The 20,278-nt window shown below is 34.0% G+C and overlaps 2 protein-coding genes across 6 annotated transcripts; one reads left to right on the forward strand and one right to left on the reverse strand.

The window, feature by feature from the left end:
- Window positions 1–1,545: 1,545 nt before the first annotated feature.
- Window positions 1,546–11,477, reverse strand: LOC125213944 (uncharacterized). Of its 5 annotated transcripts, none has more exons than XM_089068268.1 (22): window positions 11,307–11,477; window positions 10,388–10,583; window positions 9,952–10,267; window positions 7,670–7,924; window positions 7,182–7,306; window positions 7,017–7,061; window positions 6,856–6,937; window positions 6,704–6,772; window positions 6,465–6,635; window positions 6,300–6,365; window positions 5,053–5,121; window positions 4,850–4,969; window positions 4,642–4,715; window positions 3,901–4,149; window positions 3,243–3,334; window positions 3,065–3,129; window positions 2,535–2,657; window positions 2,420–2,462; window positions 2,231–2,271; window positions 2,098–2,156; window positions 1,963–2,014; window positions 1,546–1,877 (listed from the first exon to the last, which is right to left on the reverse strand). In XM_089068268.1, the coding sequence occupies exons 3-22, from the start codon at window positions 10,117–10,119 to the stop codon at window positions 1,827–1,829; spliced, it is 2,019 nt and encodes a 672-aa protein (XP_088924394.1). In that variant the 5' UTR covers window positions 10,120–10,267; window positions 10,388–10,583; window positions 11,307–11,477; the 3' UTR covers window positions 1,546–1,826. The 5 variants fall into 5 exon arrangements, with proteins under 5 accessions (XP_088924394.1, XP_088924393.1, XP_047970709.1 ...); XM_089068267.1 differs by having other exon boundaries at window positions 3,053–3,129; window positions 9,952–10,261; window positions 11,307–11,475; XM_048114752.2 differs by having other exon boundaries at window positions 3,053–3,129; window positions 11,307–11,475.
- A 7,384-nt stretch (window positions 11,478–18,861) lies between these two features.
- LOC125209157 (uncharacterized) lies at window positions 18,862–19,856 on the forward strand. The gene has a single exon (XM_048108765.2). It carries the CDS (start codon window positions 18,962–18,964, stop codon window positions 19,685–19,687), a length of 726 nt encoding a protein of 241 aa, XP_047964722.2. The 5' UTR covers window positions 18,862–18,961; the 3' UTR covers window positions 19,688–19,856.
- The last annotated feature ends 422 nt before the right edge of the window (window positions 19,857–20,278 follow it).

Raw genomic sequence — 20,278 nt, forward strand, 5'->3', positions numbered from 1 at the left:
CTCAGTTTCAAATGACATAAAAGCTTGTTACATTGAAGTTTTCAAATATGGTCTGTATGAATTTTATATAGTGCATACTAAAAGTATGACTCCAGATTCCCATATATATGAATACAAGAAAATGAAAAAAAATTATTAAGCATGTATGATGGTTGAATGATATAGTGGAATTATATTTCACATGATGACTACGTAATACTATAACAACATTACATAACTATCAAGTTAGGTAAATCACATGAATTTATAGAACAGATATAGGTCTCGCAATAATTTAACTAGATAATTTTTACTTAAAATTTCAATTTCTGACTCTATTTGGAATTTCAAATTAATTTTTAAAATGTAAAAATAAGTATACAATCTTTTAATTGTAATTAAAACCCGTCCCAGAATTTCCAGTGATTTAATCTTTATATTACCTTGACACTCATCCTAATTTACTAAATACTCATAATAGTTAGAGTTTTCAAATTTAACAAACGCGAAGTATAAACTATGTTTTCTAAATTCCGTTAACAATAAATATATTACTAATATGTGTGAAAACGAATAACGGACTAATTTATTGGGACAGGTTAGATAATAAGAGTTATTTTTACATCTAAAAGATTCTAGAAATAGAATTACTAAATAAATCGAGATTAGAAACTGAATTACCACGTAATGCTTTGTCAGGAGAATCTTCAAGATCGTCATCTAAAATTTTTAGCTAATAGTCTTATTTTAACATAGTTACTTGAATTTTAAAATTTCATTAATTAATAGGAGTAAAATTTTAACTACTAATGCGATCCGATTAAAATTTAATATATTTAATTATGAATTCATATTCTAATTACGCCTAAACTAAGACCAATTAAAATAAATGCTACCAACAAAAAATTATCTTAAATTGAAAATATGACAATTTATTAATTGGAAGCTCAAACCATACCAATTGCTAACTGATTTCAAGTTGTCAAACACGAAAATATCAGTACGTGGAACAATTGGAAGTATATTTTATGTTGATTCTTAGATTTTAATTTGAAGAATTGAACATACTCGCTATACGTATAAGTTTATATTCATATAGGTAATAGGTTGATAGGATAAAATTATTAAGTTGCACGTCCCCTTCTGAGTCCTTGTCAGTTGAAACTTGAAAGAGAAAAAGGGCCTCCGTGGCCCCAAGTCTGTATGGATGCGTTACACAATAATTTGTATTCCAAAATTATTAAACAATCTTATATTGATATCTTATCCTAAAATTAATACTCATTCAAAATTTCCGAATATTATGCTGTAGTACAACGATTCCGAGTACAATAACCATGTGTTCCTACTGTGTGAAACAGGAAGGACACTAATCAAGAACATTAAGTTCAAGTTGCAGTCATTCGGTCAAGTTTCTGGACGATAAATATCGATTGAACCCAACCGAAACACCTCTGTACATTTAAATCATTGTTCTATTTTTAACTTCCAACCTTTAAATTTTCACCAAAGCATTGTGTAAAGATTAAAAAAATGAAATAAAATAGCATGCAGCAGCGGTACAACTAGGCGCCATAACAATTATTCTCAATATTGGATCAAATTAATTAATTACAATAATGGAACAACGATTTGAAATACCACAACACATGCCACTCGCAACTGGTAATACCAACACTACTAGTATTCACACTATGCTGCACAAATCACATATCCCCACAACAAAATTATGAGATGCCAAGAGCTCCTCCTCCTTTGCAGGAACAGATCAAACATATTGCGAGAGGGGAATGTCGACGTCATCATCATAAATCATTTCACTGCCCTTTTCTCCTAGAAACTCCATATCATTGTACCTTGTCGTCTTGCTTGAGTACTGCGTTTAATTTTCTTTCCAACTGTAGATCGAAAGATAGAGCAGAGAGGTTGCATCAATCTGAATATCTGAAATAGCTATTCAGCATTTGCTATGCAAAGACAAACCTGAGAATTCTTCGCCTTTACTCTATGGAGCTCATCCACCACACTTCCAATGCTGAAATTTGAAACTCACTTTAGCGCAGAGATGATGATACAATACAACACAACTCATTGGTATCCAGGAGTTTGATCTCATACCTTTGTTGCAACTGCATAATCTGAGTTTGCAACTCTCGCTCCTTAAGTGTCGGGTTTATCTGTAACAGTGGAAAAACAGAGTAAATATTATTTTTCTCAAGCATTACAACTCTATATATCAATGAATGCATACCGGTGAAAGTGTTCCAGCTTCAGTTAGCTCAGTGCCATTACCTGCACAGAGCATATATCAGCTACTTTGAATAAACTCTGTACAACAACAGAGAGTGTATTGACAAAAGAGAATTGTATTGGGGGAGGATAAAATTTAGCCAGATGTAACTAGTACGCAATCAAAAGTTAAAATAGCATAAACGGTTACCAGAAGGTTGCTCCAACATCTTCATCAGTTTAAGTATCTCGTCCTGGCAAGATGAACGGAAATGTTACAGCAACAAATAATCAAAGAAGATCTGACTCAGTTAAGCAGTGCTTACTCTTTGTGCAGTGTTCTGCTGCAGGATGAATTGCAATGATGGAAGAATTAAAGCACCTGAATGGCTTGGTATTGTTGGGCTTGTTGAACCACCAGAAACTGGGCTTACCAAGTTCATTGAACCCTAAGTGAAGAGATAGGTATCCATCAAAAAAAAAAAATTGCAAACATCCACAATCCGTGTCATTATTCCAAAGCCACTTAAAAGCTGGGTGCAACTAGCAGCACACTTTTCATAGCCAATGCATGTAGAAAGTAGAGTTGATGCCCTTCACAGTGGTTTACAAGTTAAGTGAACTATGCAAACCAGTTAAGAAGACCCCCAACATTAAAGGGGGAAGCTTCTTACCTAAGGTTTACACCATACAATAAAAAAAGTGTTCAAACAAAACAAACAAAAAAAGCAAAAACAAATAGAAGAGAAAGAAAAAACACAACAATGGTTGGAAAATGGCATATAGAGGGCCCATCTTGGCACCATCCATGCACATAATATAGTAATGAGCCCACAAATGGTACCTTGGGACTCACATCTGCTGATGTGACTTTGAAACGTCCTCTCCGTTCAACTATAGCACCTTCTGATGCATCCTCGCCTAAAACGGATGCATTAATATATTTGCAAGGATACATATGATTAAAAGAAGACAGAAAAAAAGAATGTCGAGTCCATATCAATCAGCAAACAATACAGCAGTCTACAAATTACCTGCATTAGGAATACTGAAATCTTTCTTGTGACGATACTGCAGTGGACCACTAGAATTCCGATCTACTTGAAATCTTGGTTGCAGATGATCTCTACATTATAATCAAAATTGAACTACTCAAAATGTTAAGTGACAATGCATTTAAGCAGAAATAAGATGATTTAGCTATATTTTCAACATGTATTTAATAAATATGCTTCCAATATCCTTAAGAATATATAGGAATGTTTCAGGGTGCAGGACATTCCCATGTAGTAATCTTTTAGCAAATGGAGTAAATGCTGGAGAGCTAGAACCCCTAAGCAAGTTGATGATTCCGGTTTTTAATGCGGAAGAGGGAAATGAAATTGATCTCACTCAAAGATATTAGTTGTCCACAGTTTCAATAGAGCTAAACTAAAAGTCATAGAAGAAATAGAAATTAGAGTGCGAAAATATTAGGCATCTTCAACAAAAGATGCATTTTACAAAAATTGGCTCCAGATAGTTGTGGAAGTATAAGAAGAGATTGCAGAACAGCTTAACAGAACTAGAGGCTTTTAGTGAAGAAAAATTTGAAGGGTAAAATACATTAGAGGCAACCAAAGTTCAATAACGGCAACTACCAAAATACAGGTGTTCAACTTTGTACTAGAATTACTGATAAAGAATATTTACCTATCCCCATTACCAATAAGTTTTCTTGGGGAAAGCACGTATTCCTGTAGCAGTGAGCCACTGGAAAATTTTCTGCGTCCTGCAATAGAAGAATGAGATGGATCCAAACCATCATCTGTTCCTGCTTCTCGATCCACAGCACTTGTAGATGACTGTTGTGGATTTTGCTGTTCAAAATCTGAAGGAACAGAATCTCTTGAAGTTGGACTAGTAGCAGCAATATCATCTTCACTAACATCAAAACAACCCCTGTATTGAACAAAAGGGAGTTGAACACCTCAAGCAAGAAATGACTGTCAACATTTACGGCCAAAACAAATTAATATGAGGAGATGAATGTTCTGAGTTGGTAATAAGTTGGTTTGAGCACATAGATGTCATACAAATAAAATACGTCAATTTAAAGATCCAACAAGAAAACTGAGCGATGCAAGCCATTAATATCTCTTAAATTTTGTTATAAGCACTGAAGCACTTGATAGAGGCCTAGATCAAGAAAACCAAGCCATTATTATACTTTCATCTTTCTTGCATAATCTTTTGGAACACTCTTTACAGCTAACAGAACACTCAAGATCACTGATAATAAAGATCAGATATTAGGACCATGCATCCCAAGATTCCCAACAAGAAGCGCTGTTAGCAATTACCCGTCCCTACCATACTGAGTCCTAAAGTTTAAACAAAATCATTCTTAAAGTACAGAAAGAAGAGCGGAGGTCAATAGATTTGATAGCATACTTCAGAGCCTGAAGAGGTTTCATTGGAAATGCAGCAAGAGAATCCTCCATATTAGGTAAATCATTGAGCTCATCCTAAGAAGATAGAAAACAAATATTTTTAAAAAGAAAATAACTACAAACATCAGAAAGAAAATGGACGGAGAAAATAAAAAAAATTAGAGCTGATATTACAAAATGAAAACCAGGAATCAGCACAGAAGCAATACCTCCAAGTTAGACACAGCTTTGGAATCACTATCCTTCTCAGAGAACAAACTTTCCTGACCATCAGCATACTTCCCACTAACACTTGCATCATCGGAGTTTGATACAAAATCATCTGGAATCTGCTAGCATCAAGAGATATTCAGAAGCTGGAATATGTACGAATTCAAGCAATAAAACCAATTTATTAGAGGCTATGGCATACAAGGGCAGCTTGGTTCTTCAAATCATCCAAGTTGAAATTCCAGGCGCTGATTCCTCGAATGTACTCTTGCTGCATACAACAGCTCAAGATGAGGGATGGCTAGAATCATCATACAAGTGCATGATACTGTCATAAATGAAATTCACATTTCCAATAAATCGTATCATGTTGATCCTTGTTTTTTATAAGTAAAACTTGACACCAGAAGCAACTAGTCTGACATTATATGCGCATATCATAGCATGATGTCAAAGTCAAACATCCTGTGATCAGCCATCCATAAAACTACACTCAAATCTATGTAAATAAATTAAATTGCACATTATGTCTTCCTACCAATATCACCAACATTTTAATCTAGTAATTTTGCAGCCTAGTTCTTAAATATTCTACTCTACTGACTAGCTGATTAATGCACTCTTTTTAACAAAAAACCGTCAGAATACAAATTTCATAATGCAATATCAGCATCAAAAGCAGTCACTGACATGCGCTTCCACCAAACAACTAGTACCAATTTTCCTCATATCCAATGTTAATACTTTATTCATTCAAATTCAACAAGTACAACACATGCAGTTTTAACTTTAACGTTCTAAATTTCTAATAAGACAAAACACATTTAAAAGTCCTTGTATTTTTAGTTTTTTTTTTCAATACGTCCTCGTACCCTTTTTTTCTCACAAGATCCTTATTTAAAAAAATCTGACGAGATCATTAACTTTTCCTTTTATCTTAAGATTAAAATTCTTGATTTCTCCGGCAATTCCCTCTCACATATTAGTTGAGGATAAAAATATCATATCAAAATTACTAGATTTAAGAAAAAATGCCGCTGGAGAGAAGTAGAAAGAAGATTTAATCACAGTAGGAACATGAGAACAATCAAATGCCTCTTGATCATTAAAAAAAAGGGCCTTTCGTCTTTTAGATCATTAAAAAAAAGCCTCAATCTGGCTAATACCTTCAAGATTTAACTACAATGGGAAATGAGAACATGGGCTCCATTTTAGAAGAACCATTTCTTGATTTAATCAGATTTTAAAGATGAAACAATAGCAGCTGTATAGTAGTAGATATGATGATGAATCCACACTTCTGTTTCGCAAAATGGATAGCCCATTGCTTATCAATTTCATAATTCAACCAAATGTCCCTAAACATTGTAATTAGGTTCTCAACATATTATAATATGCATATTTGTTCTAAGATAAATATGGAAAGATTAGGCACAGTTCATTCCTTACCTGCGATAGATGTTCCTTGTCCTCATATAGTGCCTTATTTTGCACCAGCATATCTGCTTCTTTTGCCTGTAATAGCAATCCTCGAAAAACATTCCGATAGTTAGACATAATTGTAATAAATGATATTGAAGGTAAACAAACGAGACAATAGAAAGCATGTTAGACCTTAAGCAGCCTAAAACGTTCTCCTAGAGGTGGCATGCCGGCAAGGATACCACGCTCCAAATATTCAATTGAGCGTGCATGTTTAAAGAAGGGATGCTTCAAAAGCTTTTCTGAGGTGGGGCGTTTTTTGGGATCCTTCACCAAGCAGGCAGCGACCATCTCTTTGAAAGACTGCTGACACTTGTATCTTAGCACTAAATAAAAGAACAGCACCAAGTATCTAGCACAAAAGGTTATACCTTAGAGAACCTCTTGTCCCTTTCGTAGTCCAGACCTGGAGGTGCATTTTGTAGCGTCATCAACAGAACCTGAATGTAGCATTATAAGACTGAATAATTCACCATATTTAACATGAGGAACAACGATTATAAGTATATAAATTATTACTAACCTTCATAGGTGGGTACTTGGAGAAAGGGGCATGACCATGAGCAAGTTCAAGTGCTGTGATTCCAAATGACCATATGTCTGCTCTATAAAATAAATCAACAAACAACTTGAGAAAGATAAAAGACAGTCAAGATGGATAAATAACCTTCTTTAGATACTCACTTGAAATCATAACCATGTAACTGCTGCATGACTTCGGGTGCCATCCTGTTACACAAAATACATATATACTTAGATATATAAAAAGGCTCAAAAAAATTTTAAAAAAAAATTGTTAGCCCCTGTAGAACATAATTGATAAAAATTTCATTCATAGAGATATTTTACCAGCAAGGTGTTCCAACAAAAGTATTACGTGTACGCTGACGATCACCAGTATCATACATGCATGCAGAGACTCCATAGTCTCCCAATTTAACAGCACCATTAGAATCAAGCAGTATGTTCCCTGACTGTGATATCATACCAAAAGAGATACATCAAGTCATTACAAATTCGGAATTGGCATAACTAAAGAAGGATTGTTTCTTCAAGCACATAATGCAAAAAAATCACATCACATGAGACTGTATTGGATGTGAAATACTAGTAAACATCCAAGCCAGATCAACTTATAGTATATTTAAAAGTAGCTTTAAATTTAAGAAGTCCTACTAGATAGCAGAGTGCAGTAATGATTCCAAGTGCAAAAGTAGATAATGGTTTTTAACTCAACAATTAAATCAAACATGAAATAAGAACATGCAAGGTTATTGACAAAATAGAACTATAGAAGCTAAATGAGGTAAACAAAGAGAGAGAAAAAGTTATCATACCTTCACATCTCTGTGGATATGTCCATGGCTGTGAAGGTACACAAGAGCTCTGAGGGTCTCACGTAATAATGTAGCAATAACAGGCTCCTCAAAACCTTCCGGATAAGATGATTTCATAATGTGTAGGCAAGATCCACCTGCCATGTAAGGCATAACAACCCATAGATTATGGCCAGCAGTGAATGAGCAGTGAGCCCGCAAGAGATTTGGATGGTCAATCAGAATCATGGTTTGCACCTCTCGCCGAATGCCATCCTATTATGATACAGGCAAACAGAAAAAAAAAATTGAAGATAAGGTCAATATGGGGGCATAATTAACTAGCAACAACTTGAAGTACCACTTTGCCAGTAAGATTCTTAAGGTAAGTTGGGGGAAGATTTAACCTGACCTTGACTCTAACAAAAAGGTCCAACCTTCAATTAATAACAATGAGGTAACAAACCTTTCCACAATTTTAACAAAGCAAACACTCGTCAACATTCTGGCACCATGAAGCTGAGATGACACACAAGATTCCTACATTTCATTTTGCTAAATGGTCACATTTTGTGTGGAAATAATAAAAATCTGAGCCCAATCAATGTGACGCTTTTAGGAAATGTCAGTGACAGGCATGGTCCCCTGGTGGTGGCAAAGCTTTACGTGATTCTAAAAGCAGTTGCAGATAAAAGTGGAGATGTACATGGGAACATAGAAACAATTGATCGGCATTCTTCTGTATTTTATCAACACTCTTAACTCTAGTCCTTCCACCATGAGTTTCATCGCCTTCATCAGCGTCTACATCGATAACAGATTTTCTAGCTTGCAGTAGAAATACCTGATGATGAAGTTTGTTCGAAATTCTTTAAGATCAATCCAAACCATTAGAACTGTTCAAAATCCAACTGTGGAAATGATGGAATAAGTTTCAATGTGTGACAAGAACTACTCAGGAGGATGGCGCACATTGTGTGACATCCTGATGGTGATAGGGCTGTGAACTCGCTGTAAACAGCAGCACATTGGCGAGAGTGGAAATCACTTTCCAGTGAATGTTAGGGAAACATAGGAATGGTTACAAAAGTAATGCATGATTGTTTGAACAAAAGGAAGAATCAACTTGAATGAAAAGGATTTGGAGAAGAGAGAATGGTAAACGGAGAAATGTAGGAAATGATGGTGTCACTATAGGTGGAAAGCATAACTTGTGTGTTGTGCAATAACTTTTTACTCCAGGCACAAACTTACAGCCATATTATTTTGATCTGCGTATGAATTACATGTAGGAGTCCAACATGCCAACTCGCATTATGGTGCCCAAACTACATTTGGGTGTTAAATTTGTTAAAATAGAGAAAGATCGCCAACACAACGTAAGTGGTTGACACTCAGTGCGATGCTGTGGAAGTGTCAAAGGTCATGTTAAAAAGCTTGTATTTTCATCATTTTATATAACTTAGACAACTATTAATTTGAATCATTTGATATTGATTGGACTTGGGCCTCGCAATCATTCATCAATTATCCAAAATAGATTCCAGTTGAAAATTAGTTACTTCCAAATTCCTTCTTTACTTCCAAATTCCTTCTTCTCAAATGCACTCCATCTATCGTTTTACCCCAAGTTGGCAACTTTCTTCTTATTTGCTGGAATAAATAACTCCGAACAACGATATATGATAACAAATTGAAAATATTTTCAATCCCAGATGGGGTCCCCACCAATCTAACCAGCTAATAACTCGATATCAATCACAGGCATCATACACTTACAAAATCAAACATGTAATCTTTAAAGCCATGTCATAAATCCTAAAAATATGCATTGACTTGTACTTAGATGTTTTTTGTATTTCCCATCTTATGGAATACCCTTTTAATTGAAAAGGGCTAGTAACCCAATGGAGTTAACGTAAGATTTCAGCTATTAGACAATTGTCTGAGATAGTGATGTTTTATGTAGAGCATGTCATATTTTTCCACAGACTCAAGCAAAAACTTATTCAAAGTTACAGAAAATTGCATTTCCTAGAATGAGAGATGCAGATACAGAAGATATATTCTCAGGCATTAAATATGTATTTTAAAAAAAAAACTATGGAACTCATTTGAACATGGATAAACAACTAGGTCTTAGTTAAGCAGAAGAAAAAAGAAACAAGTGAAGCACTGAAAGTTTAAAAACATTATCAGGGAAGTAGTGATCATGGACCGAAAAGGCAACAGCCAACATGTTACGACATATTGGGATAGTATTCAATTTCAGACTAGAATAAGTTCACAAGAAAATGACGTACCAAGTCATTGTTGCACTTCTCAAGATCAAGAACCTTTATTGCAACAACCTCGTTAAGTGGAATACAAAGAGCTCTGTATACAGTAGCACTGACGCCCTCTCCAACTTCCTCATATAACTCATAATCTTGAGCATTAAGAGGAAATTTTTTGGCTGGTTCTTGAGACATGATTCCTTATACCAAAGTGAATAGTCTTCTACACATTGATGTCCCAACAAACATCGGCTGGATATACACAGAGAAGGCTGGTATTGAAACAATGTTGCCCTCCCACAAAACAACTTAACATTGGCCCTTGCCAACACAATATCTGCAGCTACAACAAATAAAAAAAAGACCCATTTGACTCGATGTTTATAGAAAAATCAGTCATCAATTGTTTTGTTCGACAGCCATGGAAATTTTTCAATATCACTAACAGAGACTCACCACATACCTGTAGATAAACAACATAGTTGTTTCTCAACACTTGTGAGAAAGTGAAAATCTATCCGCCTTATGAACAGAAAGCCGTTATAAATCAGATCATGTTACACACTTCTTATGAAACTTGAAATATGAAGTCAAGAACTTCAGTAAAGACTGCCAGACCGTAAAGACTGCCAGACCAAACTCAGCAAAACTTCATATATCTGCAGAATTTAGATAATAAGTGTTAGGTGGATATCACATCATGCAGTTAGGTAACCAGGGAGATGAATATAAATGAAAATGCGTGACATTCATGCAATCCATATCAACTTTTCAAAATGAGTTCAATGAGTGTGAGTTACTTATTGTAATGTTATTACAAATCCTACTTCACATTGACTAACAATTCTGAAATAATTCTGTAGTTTAGGAAAAAATCCACTCTTCAGAATTAGTTGTCATCGCAGATGAAATCCACACCTTGTTGGGATCAAGTCACTGATTGTTGTCAAAATCATCAAAACAATGACTTCATAAACCCAAAATCCACGAAGCTTAAAACCTAGAGCTTGTACACCTAATCTCTGAGCGGCGAATCAAACAACTGCACTCGGTACAAATCCAGATCTTCTATCATCACATCACAACTAATCATATGCCACTACAAAATGTAACGAGATTGAAAAGGATAGCAATAAAAAATCGACATTTCCGAAGTATCATTCCAGAATGCAGAAACTCGAAACACATTCTCTCACAAAGCTACCAATCAAATCACAGCAACAACGTCTATCAACAACACAATTCAGCTTTGCGCCAGCACTGGATGTAAACTCTAGCATTCAAGCCAACAGATTAAAACGCGATAACAACACGCGCGAGCTAAAATCACAAAGCTAATCGGCATCAACCAAAAGAGCTGTAAATTGTCATTGCAGACTAACCTAGGGTTTCCAGGCCGGATAATCTCCGGAGGCGAAACGAAAAATCCAAAAACGACGGAAACAAAGACGCAGAGAGGAGAACAACGGCGTCGTTTAGTTTCGTCGTTTCGACTTCTCCGCCATAGACGTCGTCGAGAAAACCACCAATTGATATATAGAGATATATATATTTATATTGATATGTAAAACTCTTCCTGTCTCTACGGTTGAATGAATCTTCACCACGTAGTTTTATGGATGGTTGAATTCTAATCCAATTACTATTTCTTACAAAATCATGTCACCTATATTTAGTTACATTTATATATTAGGAGTATTTATCAAATCCAAGATTTTATTCTACATTTTTATCATGAATCGAATTGCTTCATTTTGGAAAAAATGGATAGGGATGAAAATAAATCTGTCATATTAATGCAACCATATTAATAAGGGATATCGTATTAAAAAGGGAAGCAACTTTTCTATTGGGAATTTGGGATATTTTTAATTATAAGGCAGAGCAAATTTTACATCACAATTTACTTTTTCAAGGAACATATTATATATATAAAGCTACAAATTTGCAAAATGATGTTTGTTCCTCTTTTTACTAATTTAGACAACTATGAAATGGACTCGTATCTTTATTTGGACCAAGTTATAAGTCTCTTGTTGTATTAAAATAAACGTATCTTTAACTCAAGGGATGTGGTCGAGTGGCACGGGACTCGTTCATCCTTAACCAATTGGTCAGGAGATCAATAACTTTTTGTTTAAAATTACATGCGGAAATGCCAGTGGATACCCTTGGTAATTACCAAAAATAAAAAATAAATGTATCTTTTTGTTTAAAATTACCTGCGAAAAGAAGATTGTATAGATAACGTATTTTTTACAAAATTACGAAATTAAGTTTGATTTATAAGATATTTTACGAAATTAGTGGAAGGTTGTGAATTTTCGTAAACAAATAACTGTAGAGGGATTTGTTAAATTTTTTAAACTTCATAGGGACTTCTCGGTATGATGGAATGGAATGTGATTTCTACTTTCATTATATTAATTTGCTTGATGTAATGGAATGAATGAGTAAATTGATGAAAATGCAAAGGAAATTCAAGGAAATTGACATTTCATTTCTATCTACATTTCATTCTACCCTCCATTCCATTCCATCATACCAAGCATGCCTAAAATTTTGTCACTAGTCACTGCATTTAGTGATGGAACTGGCAGCGGAAGTGGTGTTGCATGGATTAACATAATTTAACAATTATTAATCACACTAATAAATCATAATAATCAGATCTATTTAGCAGATTATTTAGACAAAATCTATTCGTGTAATTCTTACATGTATCATGCTCATAACTTGAATTAATCATGCTTTAAGAATATTGAAACCTAAAACTTGCTTTTCTACGAAGCAGAAATATACCTAATTAATTCTCCAAAAAATTGAAGATGGCTAGCTGCTTCTCCACGTGACGCTTTGAATACTAGACCACAAATCTTCTCTCTGGTTTCCGAACTGTACTCCGATATCAGTGTGGGCTGATCTCACCAGAATACTAGGACTTAAATAAAGAAGACAGAAGAAATCATTTTGGGAATAGGAGTGAATTTCGAAATCCTCTTCAACTAGAGGGATTCGAAAATTTCGAAAATTTTAAGTATAAAAATTGTGATTTTCTGTCTCTTTTATTCTCCTATTTATATTAAGTTCCTTTTGGGCCCAGACAAGGATCTATGGAAGGTTTTGGATATGGGCTCATCCAATTTACTTTTTACTAATTAAATTGAACCCACAATTCAATATAAGTTATAATTGGAATATTACGAGCAGCCACTACAGAAGTAATATTGAACTCTCCCCATCCAAATCCGAAATTACAAGTAATCCGGGTTTCCGTTTAACTTTCATTTCCCATGCTTAAGATAAAAATGTCCATTAATTAATTAATGTCTGGTATGGACTTAATTAATTAACTGCTTATTAATTCCAAGAGTGGACTCAGCATGAAACACTTATTTATTATTCATAGAGTAATCAAACTCCAACTAGCTAGGTTCCGAATAATAAAACCTTGTTTCGCACTCCTATTGAGGACATTATCAAACAAGACTCAGCTCGTGCACGATTCAATATAATAGCAATCCTGGCACCGCTAGATATTGATCACCACTACCCAATATATCAGGATCATTGGGTTACGAAAAACCCGCACCATTTGATAAGTCAAAGTAATGCATAATCAATATCGTATGCTCAATGCTAACCTACATTGATTAAGAAACAAATATTTATCAAGACCTCGCCTTTCAGTAGATAGCATAAGGACAAGTCTTGCTGTTAGATCCGTTCAGTGCTATACCACACCAATGTCATCTTATTTCAGTAAGACTTAGAAATATGCGGACTGACATTGCAACCTTTCTCGATGGATAGTCAAATTCCAACTAGGTTGTGAAATTCATCTTTTTTTTTTGTTTAGAACTGACCGTGTTACCTTAAAGTGGACGCCGCCCACAACCGGTCTACTAAAACAAAGACTTAGACTTTGTTAAGTTAACTTATACATTTAATCATGCATTAACATCCATTAAATGTAAAACATAACAACATTATGACAAAAATAATCTGTTTTATTCATTGGAAATAAAATAAGAGTTTACAGTATTCAATCACTCGAAACGTGATTTTTAGTATACAAACTCTAACATTTAGTTCTATTGAAGCGTGGGTAGATTTAAAACTTACTCCCTCCGTCCCATATTTGGAGTCACTTATTGTTATGGCTCAGGTTTTAAGAAATAGTTGAAGTGTGTAATAAATGAAGTGAGATGATGAAGTGTGTAATAAATAAAGCGAGATGACAGAATGTGTAATAAATGAAGTAAGATGATGGAGTTGGTTGAAGGTGAGTCTCTTTTGACTTTTGATTTTTGTTATGATTTATTTTAATGTAGATAATGACATTTTTATGTAATTTTGACGAAGAATTGGGTAAAATTGTATGACCAAATATGGAAAATTTTAAAAGTGACTATTAAATTGGGACGGAGGGAGTAATATACTTCGTGAAAAAATATGACGAGAAGTAAGAGTAGTTAAATATGTATACAAAATATAGTACCAGTATAAACTAGTAGTAATAAATTGTTTGGGACCTTTAACATTTTAATCAACAAAATTTTACTGTATAATATATGGACACATTTCATATCCTTTTAGATATCAATTTGCTTTTCCATTTTACACGTCACATTTCTCCAAACTTCACCTAAAAATCATCTTCTATTTTTTTTGTAAAAACTATACTTTAGTGTAGAAAATTTAAGTACTCCATATTCTTTTGGCAACGATTTAACAACAGTCGCAATACACAGTTTTTGAAAAATAATATCTTTATATTAATGTAACATATTAATAAATTATTTTTAAATATATTATTGGTATTATAATTTTCATGTTCTAAAACTGTCATGTTTTATAGAGTATTAATTGACAAAAATGATACCTGTAAATTTTACTATTTTTTTTTTATTTTGATGTACATGAATATTAGGAACTACTCCTATAATATAATTAAACATTTATACTATTGCAAAACTGGTACACATTGTACTAACGCGTCAATAAACTTACCAATTACAACTAAATGATGACTCAATCAAACATCTAACTCACGTAAAACATAATTATCGTAAACAACTAACGCATCAATAAACTTACCAATTACAACTAAATGATGACTCAATCAAACATCTAACTCACGTAAAACATAACTGTCATAAACAAAAAGTGTTCCTAAAAATAAAATATAGGAACATAATATAGCGTGAAGTTATGGTAAACATAAAATTGTTCATACTTTTCATCCACGAGGAGAACTCAATTCTAAGACTAATCCTAACAAACAAAAGACAAACAAAAATGTAGGAGTAAGATTTTGATGAACCAAATAAAAAAGCAACACAAAAGATAACAATGTCTATTTTTAACTAATTCTAAGGACTAAGATAATCCTATTTTACTTTTTGGTTAATTTTTCAATTCTGAGCGTGTGTGGCATATAATCCTACACGATTCAATTATGAAAGAAACAAAACCGCCATTTAGTTATTGAAAATGCATTAAAAGCATAATCCTATACATACACATATATATACACAACACACAAGCACGAGTACATCTATATACAATATATTTTATTTTTTGAAAGTTATCCCAATTTATTATCTGTACAACAAATTATTTACTTATAACTTATACCATCATTAAACATTATTCCCTTCATCTCATTATATGTGAGACATTTCATTTAGACATAGAGTTTTATAATTGAAAAAAATAGAGAAAAAAAAAATAGGATCCACGTTCCACATCTTTTTTTATTGATTTTTATTTTTTTTAAATTTTTTTTTTTTAAATCTGAAAACGGAAGGAGTAACTCTATATATGTATAGTGACATGATGAGAGATTCACGTGACAGGGACCACGATGAATATGATTATTGATTGGTCAACTATTAGTATGGACACCAATAGCTGACTACAGTCAACTTCCAATGATTGATGTTATGTAGCTACATGTAGAATTTTAGGCTGCAAATTTAAATTAATCTCAATTTATGTTAGGGAGATTCAATATATTGAACAGAAAAACGGATATCTTAAAGTCGTGATAATTACTTTCAAATCAAATCAATTTTGGTGGTTCTATTAAACTTATTTGATCGGATAAAATTCAGAGAAATCAGAAAATTCATGTGTATTCGAGATTTTTGAACCAGAAGAATTGATCAGATTTTGAAGAAGACGAACCGGTGCAGCTGTTGACGAAACAGTGCATCCGTTGGGAATATTAACCGAAAATAACTGATTTTCAAAAGGTTTCCGAAATTGCAAATTAGTCTTTTGACTTTCAGAAATTATATTTTCGGATGAATTTCTAATACAGCTCGACCCCAGCCGGGGGCTGCCGCCCCTTGGACCCCGCTACCCGGGGGCGCTGCCCCCGGACTCCCGTTCATCTATTCAGGAGCTCCGCCCCTAACATCATAATGAATTCAAATAAGCGTGCACTCCGCACCTCCATACTTAAATGATGTATCATTATAACAATAACCGATCAATCAAGTTACTCCAATTACACTAAAATATCCAACAATTTATGAACAAATTATCAAATAAATCTTTATCTTTGAAGTTAGGATATTATTATAATGTACTAATGTCTCTTACAAAAAATAAAATTGTAACTATTTTGAAAGTTGGGAATCGTAATTCAAGATTTTTAAAAAAATAGGTTTCTGTAAATTGAAAACAGAAACTACACTTATCCCATAAATTATGAAAGTGAAATTTTAGTTCAATAATTTAATTAGTGTCTCTCACTCTCACCTCAGTCCTCATAGTTGGTAAACAAATCTCACGTTTCTCAGTATCTGTATAATACAGACATTGCCTAGCTTCTCATGTTTTTGAGATTATTAACTTTTCTATTTAACTACTAATAAAATGTCACTCATTTTTTATATTTAAATAAATAAAACTAAGGGGATTTATGAAAGTTGAACAAAAATTTAGTTGCACTATAGCCATACTTTATCGATATATGTTAAATTCTCTAAATTATGTCCCACACCGATTTGATGTTGATCCAATCTAATATATATAAGGGTGGATAATCCTCCCCCTTATAAGGCCTTTTAAGGAGTGAATGATTCATTTCTAATATGGTATCAGAGAGGGCTCAAGTCGATGATGGATTATATCTCTTTATCTCTTCTCTTGCCTACCCACGCGATGGAAGTCCGATGTATCGTTCTGGCCTACACGTGAGGCGGCGTGTTAAATTCTCTAAATTCTGTCTCACATCGACTTGGTGATGATCCAATCTAATCTATATAAGTGTGGATAACACTCCCCTTTATAAGACCTTTTAAGGGGTGAGTGACCCATTTGTAATGACGACTTGGTGAGAGTTTTCCGGACTTAGCAAGTAATTAATTACTCACTTTCTTTTTTTTTTTATTGGAAGCAAAAAGGGCTAAGGATAAATGTATGTTGAGCCCGAAATCAATTAAATCAGGTTATCATTATATGGGGCCGAATTTCACTTATTTGTTCTACCCATGTTCAATTAAATTAATCATAAGCACGATCCGTTTATTTAGTTATTTTTGGTAGATATTGTTTCACCCACCTAAACTCATTTTTTTAATGTTTTTTATTGGACCCTAAACAATACTCACTCCAATTCTGAAAAGTTTTAGAAATATTATTTTCTAAAAGTTCTAATGCATCATATTAATAGTTGCCGGCGCTTTTAACCTATGTTGTAACTTGCAAAAAATATGAGATGCTCTTAGCCGTTGTTGTAGATGCACGTAAAGCATTTCGATTTAGAAAATATTGATTGAGTCTTTATATATGTAATGCAATTAAATTTAATTTTGACCATTAGACCATTCGTACACCACTAACCAATCACCTCATGAGAGTAGTGAGTAGATATAGATTCGTTAAAATGACGAATAAGATTAAACATAATAAAAGAAATAAATAAAAGCATAAACGAACTATATATATGCTATTATAGATTTTACCGGCAGTATGTTAAACTAACTTAACTAAGCAATAGTTTATTAGTGCTAATTGATTTCCGGTTCAAAAAATATAAAATACTCAATCAACATCATCGATGACAGTTGTTATGTAGTAGAAATTTGCATTTTCCAAATTCAAACGTATTTTTTAGCTGCTATCTTCTAGAAATTTGCATTTCCCCAATTCAAGAAAATTACGTTCTCTTAAATTCTTAATTAATAGACTGTTGGTATTTTAGATTTATACGTTACTATCATTAAGTCAAGTAACTAGAGAAACAGAATAATTCATTCTCTGTATTTTAGGATGAGGGAATGATAGGGTTTGATCTTGAACATCTCGATTATAATCTCAAGCATTAAAGTTGTTAAAACTCTCTCGTCCTAAGGTAGTTGGGGCATTTTTTTGAACACGAAATTAAAAAAATTAATTTATTAAAAAATTAAAGTAGAGAGAGTACATTAAGACTGGAAATAAAGTGGAGTAACTAAATAGAGAAGAAGAAGAAGAAGAGTAGTAAAGTAATATAGAAAATAACGTTTTTTAAAAAAAAAAAAAATTACTCAACTACCTTAGGATAAATAAAAAAGGAATACGATTTAACTATCTCGGGATAGATGGAGTATTCTTTTTTTAATGAAGGATGATCATATGTAGAAAAATGAAATTTTTGTTGAAATGAAAAATTCGATGAAACTAGTAGTAGTACTACTTTTATTCGAAATTAATTAACCAAATATCGCTTCTAGAAGGAAATATATAGTCCATGATGTAATTTTTATATTTTTGGGGGGGCTAAAAGTAAGATATGTTCACAGTGCAGAGGCGTGGAGAAGAGGTTTGTTTATGGAAGCATAGTGCATACGTGTGTGATGATCTAATTGTGTAATTCACATCACATCACTCGTGCGAGGCAAGTAAACCATAACTGACTCATCCCGTATAAATGCAGCCTCTTCAACCTCTTTCTGGTATCCCATACTCCTCTAAACTTTTCTCTCTCAACACACTCCTAAAAGTAGACTGCATAGTGATAATTGAGATTCACAACAGTAATATGGATAACGCTCAAGACGATGTTTGCATATGTCCTAGCTTCAACAGCTATTCATCAGATCGATTACCGGAGATCGCAATCAGAGTCGCTGACGACGATTTTGAATTCGCTTTGCTACGCGAAGATAAGGAGGTTTCCGCCGCGGACGACGGCCCGGTTTTCCCCGTATTTAACCGCGATTTGATAGAATGCGGCGGAATCGAGCAGCCGGAGTCGAACAATCTGATTCCGTTGAGAAAACTTTTCGCTGAAGAGGACAACGAGGAGCGCGATTCTCAGCCGTCGTGTTCCTCGTCGGAGGCTGACGAGCTGGAGAACGTTCCGGCAGGCACGTACTGCGTGTGGAGGCCTCTGCCGAGCCAGTGCGAGAAGAGCAAATCGACTGGATCGGCTTCGAGGCGGTGGAAGATCCGAGATCTGCTGCGGCGGAGCAAAAGCGACGGGAAGGAGAGTTTTGTGTTCCTGACGCCGAAGCAGCGCGAAGAGAATCCGGTGAAACTGATGCTCCGATCTCCGGAGCAAGGGCGAGGTAAAGGATCTAATTCCGCGGCGGCGGCGTCAGCGCATGAGGCGTTTTACGTGCGGAACAGAGCGATGAAGGAAGAGGATAAGAGGAAATCATATCTGCCGTACCGGAGAGACCTCGTCGGGTTTTTCGCTAACGTGAGCGGTGTGCGCACGAGTTTCTCGCGTGCATCCAAGGATTGTACGTTGCACGCCAATTGAATTGGAGTTTTACTGTACAGAGATTTTTGCCTATTTTATTTATTACTGATCTACCAACTTTAAACATCTAAATAAATATATTTGTAGTGATGTTTATATTTTATGAATTTTATCAAGAAAAGCTTGACTTATTGTAAAATATAATTAGCATATTATGTGCCTTTCTTTCTTGGTCCTTCCTACATTGAGGTAGAATCCGGGAAACAATAAACAAACAGTTTCGATTATATTAGTTGTAAAATAATAACCGAAAGATAAGGATTTTGGAATCATGTGCAATAAAGAAGAGAGACAACGCTTAAGGCTAGTTTCTTTTCTTTGCCATTTCCCAAAATGGTCGGTGTAAACATGCATAAATTAATTCATATCATAAATTTAATAATTATTGAACAAATTTTAATTAAATTTAATATTTATAGCATCGATTTGGTAAATTTATCAAGTACTCATATCTACCATTGTAAATAGAAGTACACACTTCATTTTGATTCCAAACGCGAACATGAATTGATTGCTTAGTTTTTTGAATCAATTCTTCGATTTTTCAACACTATCAGCTACTCCTGTGTTAATCAATGGTTATAAATGTTT

The sequence above is a fragment of the Salvia hispanica genome, chromosome 3 (assembly GCF_029641045.1).
Source record: "Salvia hispanica isolate PSC_SH4W2 chromosome 3, Shi_PSC_v1, whole genome shotgun sequence".
Classification (NCBI taxonomy): Eukaryota; Viridiplantae; Streptophyta; class Magnoliopsida; order Lamiales; family Lamiaceae; genus Salvia; species Salvia hispanica.

Excerpts from the sequence above, each read along its gene's own strand:
- LOC125209157 (XM_048108765.2), top strand. The coding sequence starts at position 18,962 with ATGGATAACGCTCAAGACGATGTTTGCATATGTCCTAGCTTCAACAGC.
- LOC125213944 (XM_089068267.1), bottom strand. The coding sequence starts at position 10,119 with ATGTCTCAAGAACCAGCCAAAAAATTTCCTCTTAATGCTCAAGATTAT. Across the intron at positions 2,658-3,052 it reads CAGCAGATGTGAGTCCCAAG|GGTTCAATGAACTTGGTAAG; the intron begins GTACCATTTGTG and ends CTCTTCACTTAG. Across the intron at positions 2,463-2,534 it reads AGCAGAACACTGCACAAAGA|GACGAGATACTTAAACTGAT; the intron begins GTAAGCACTGCT and ends TCATCTTGCCAG.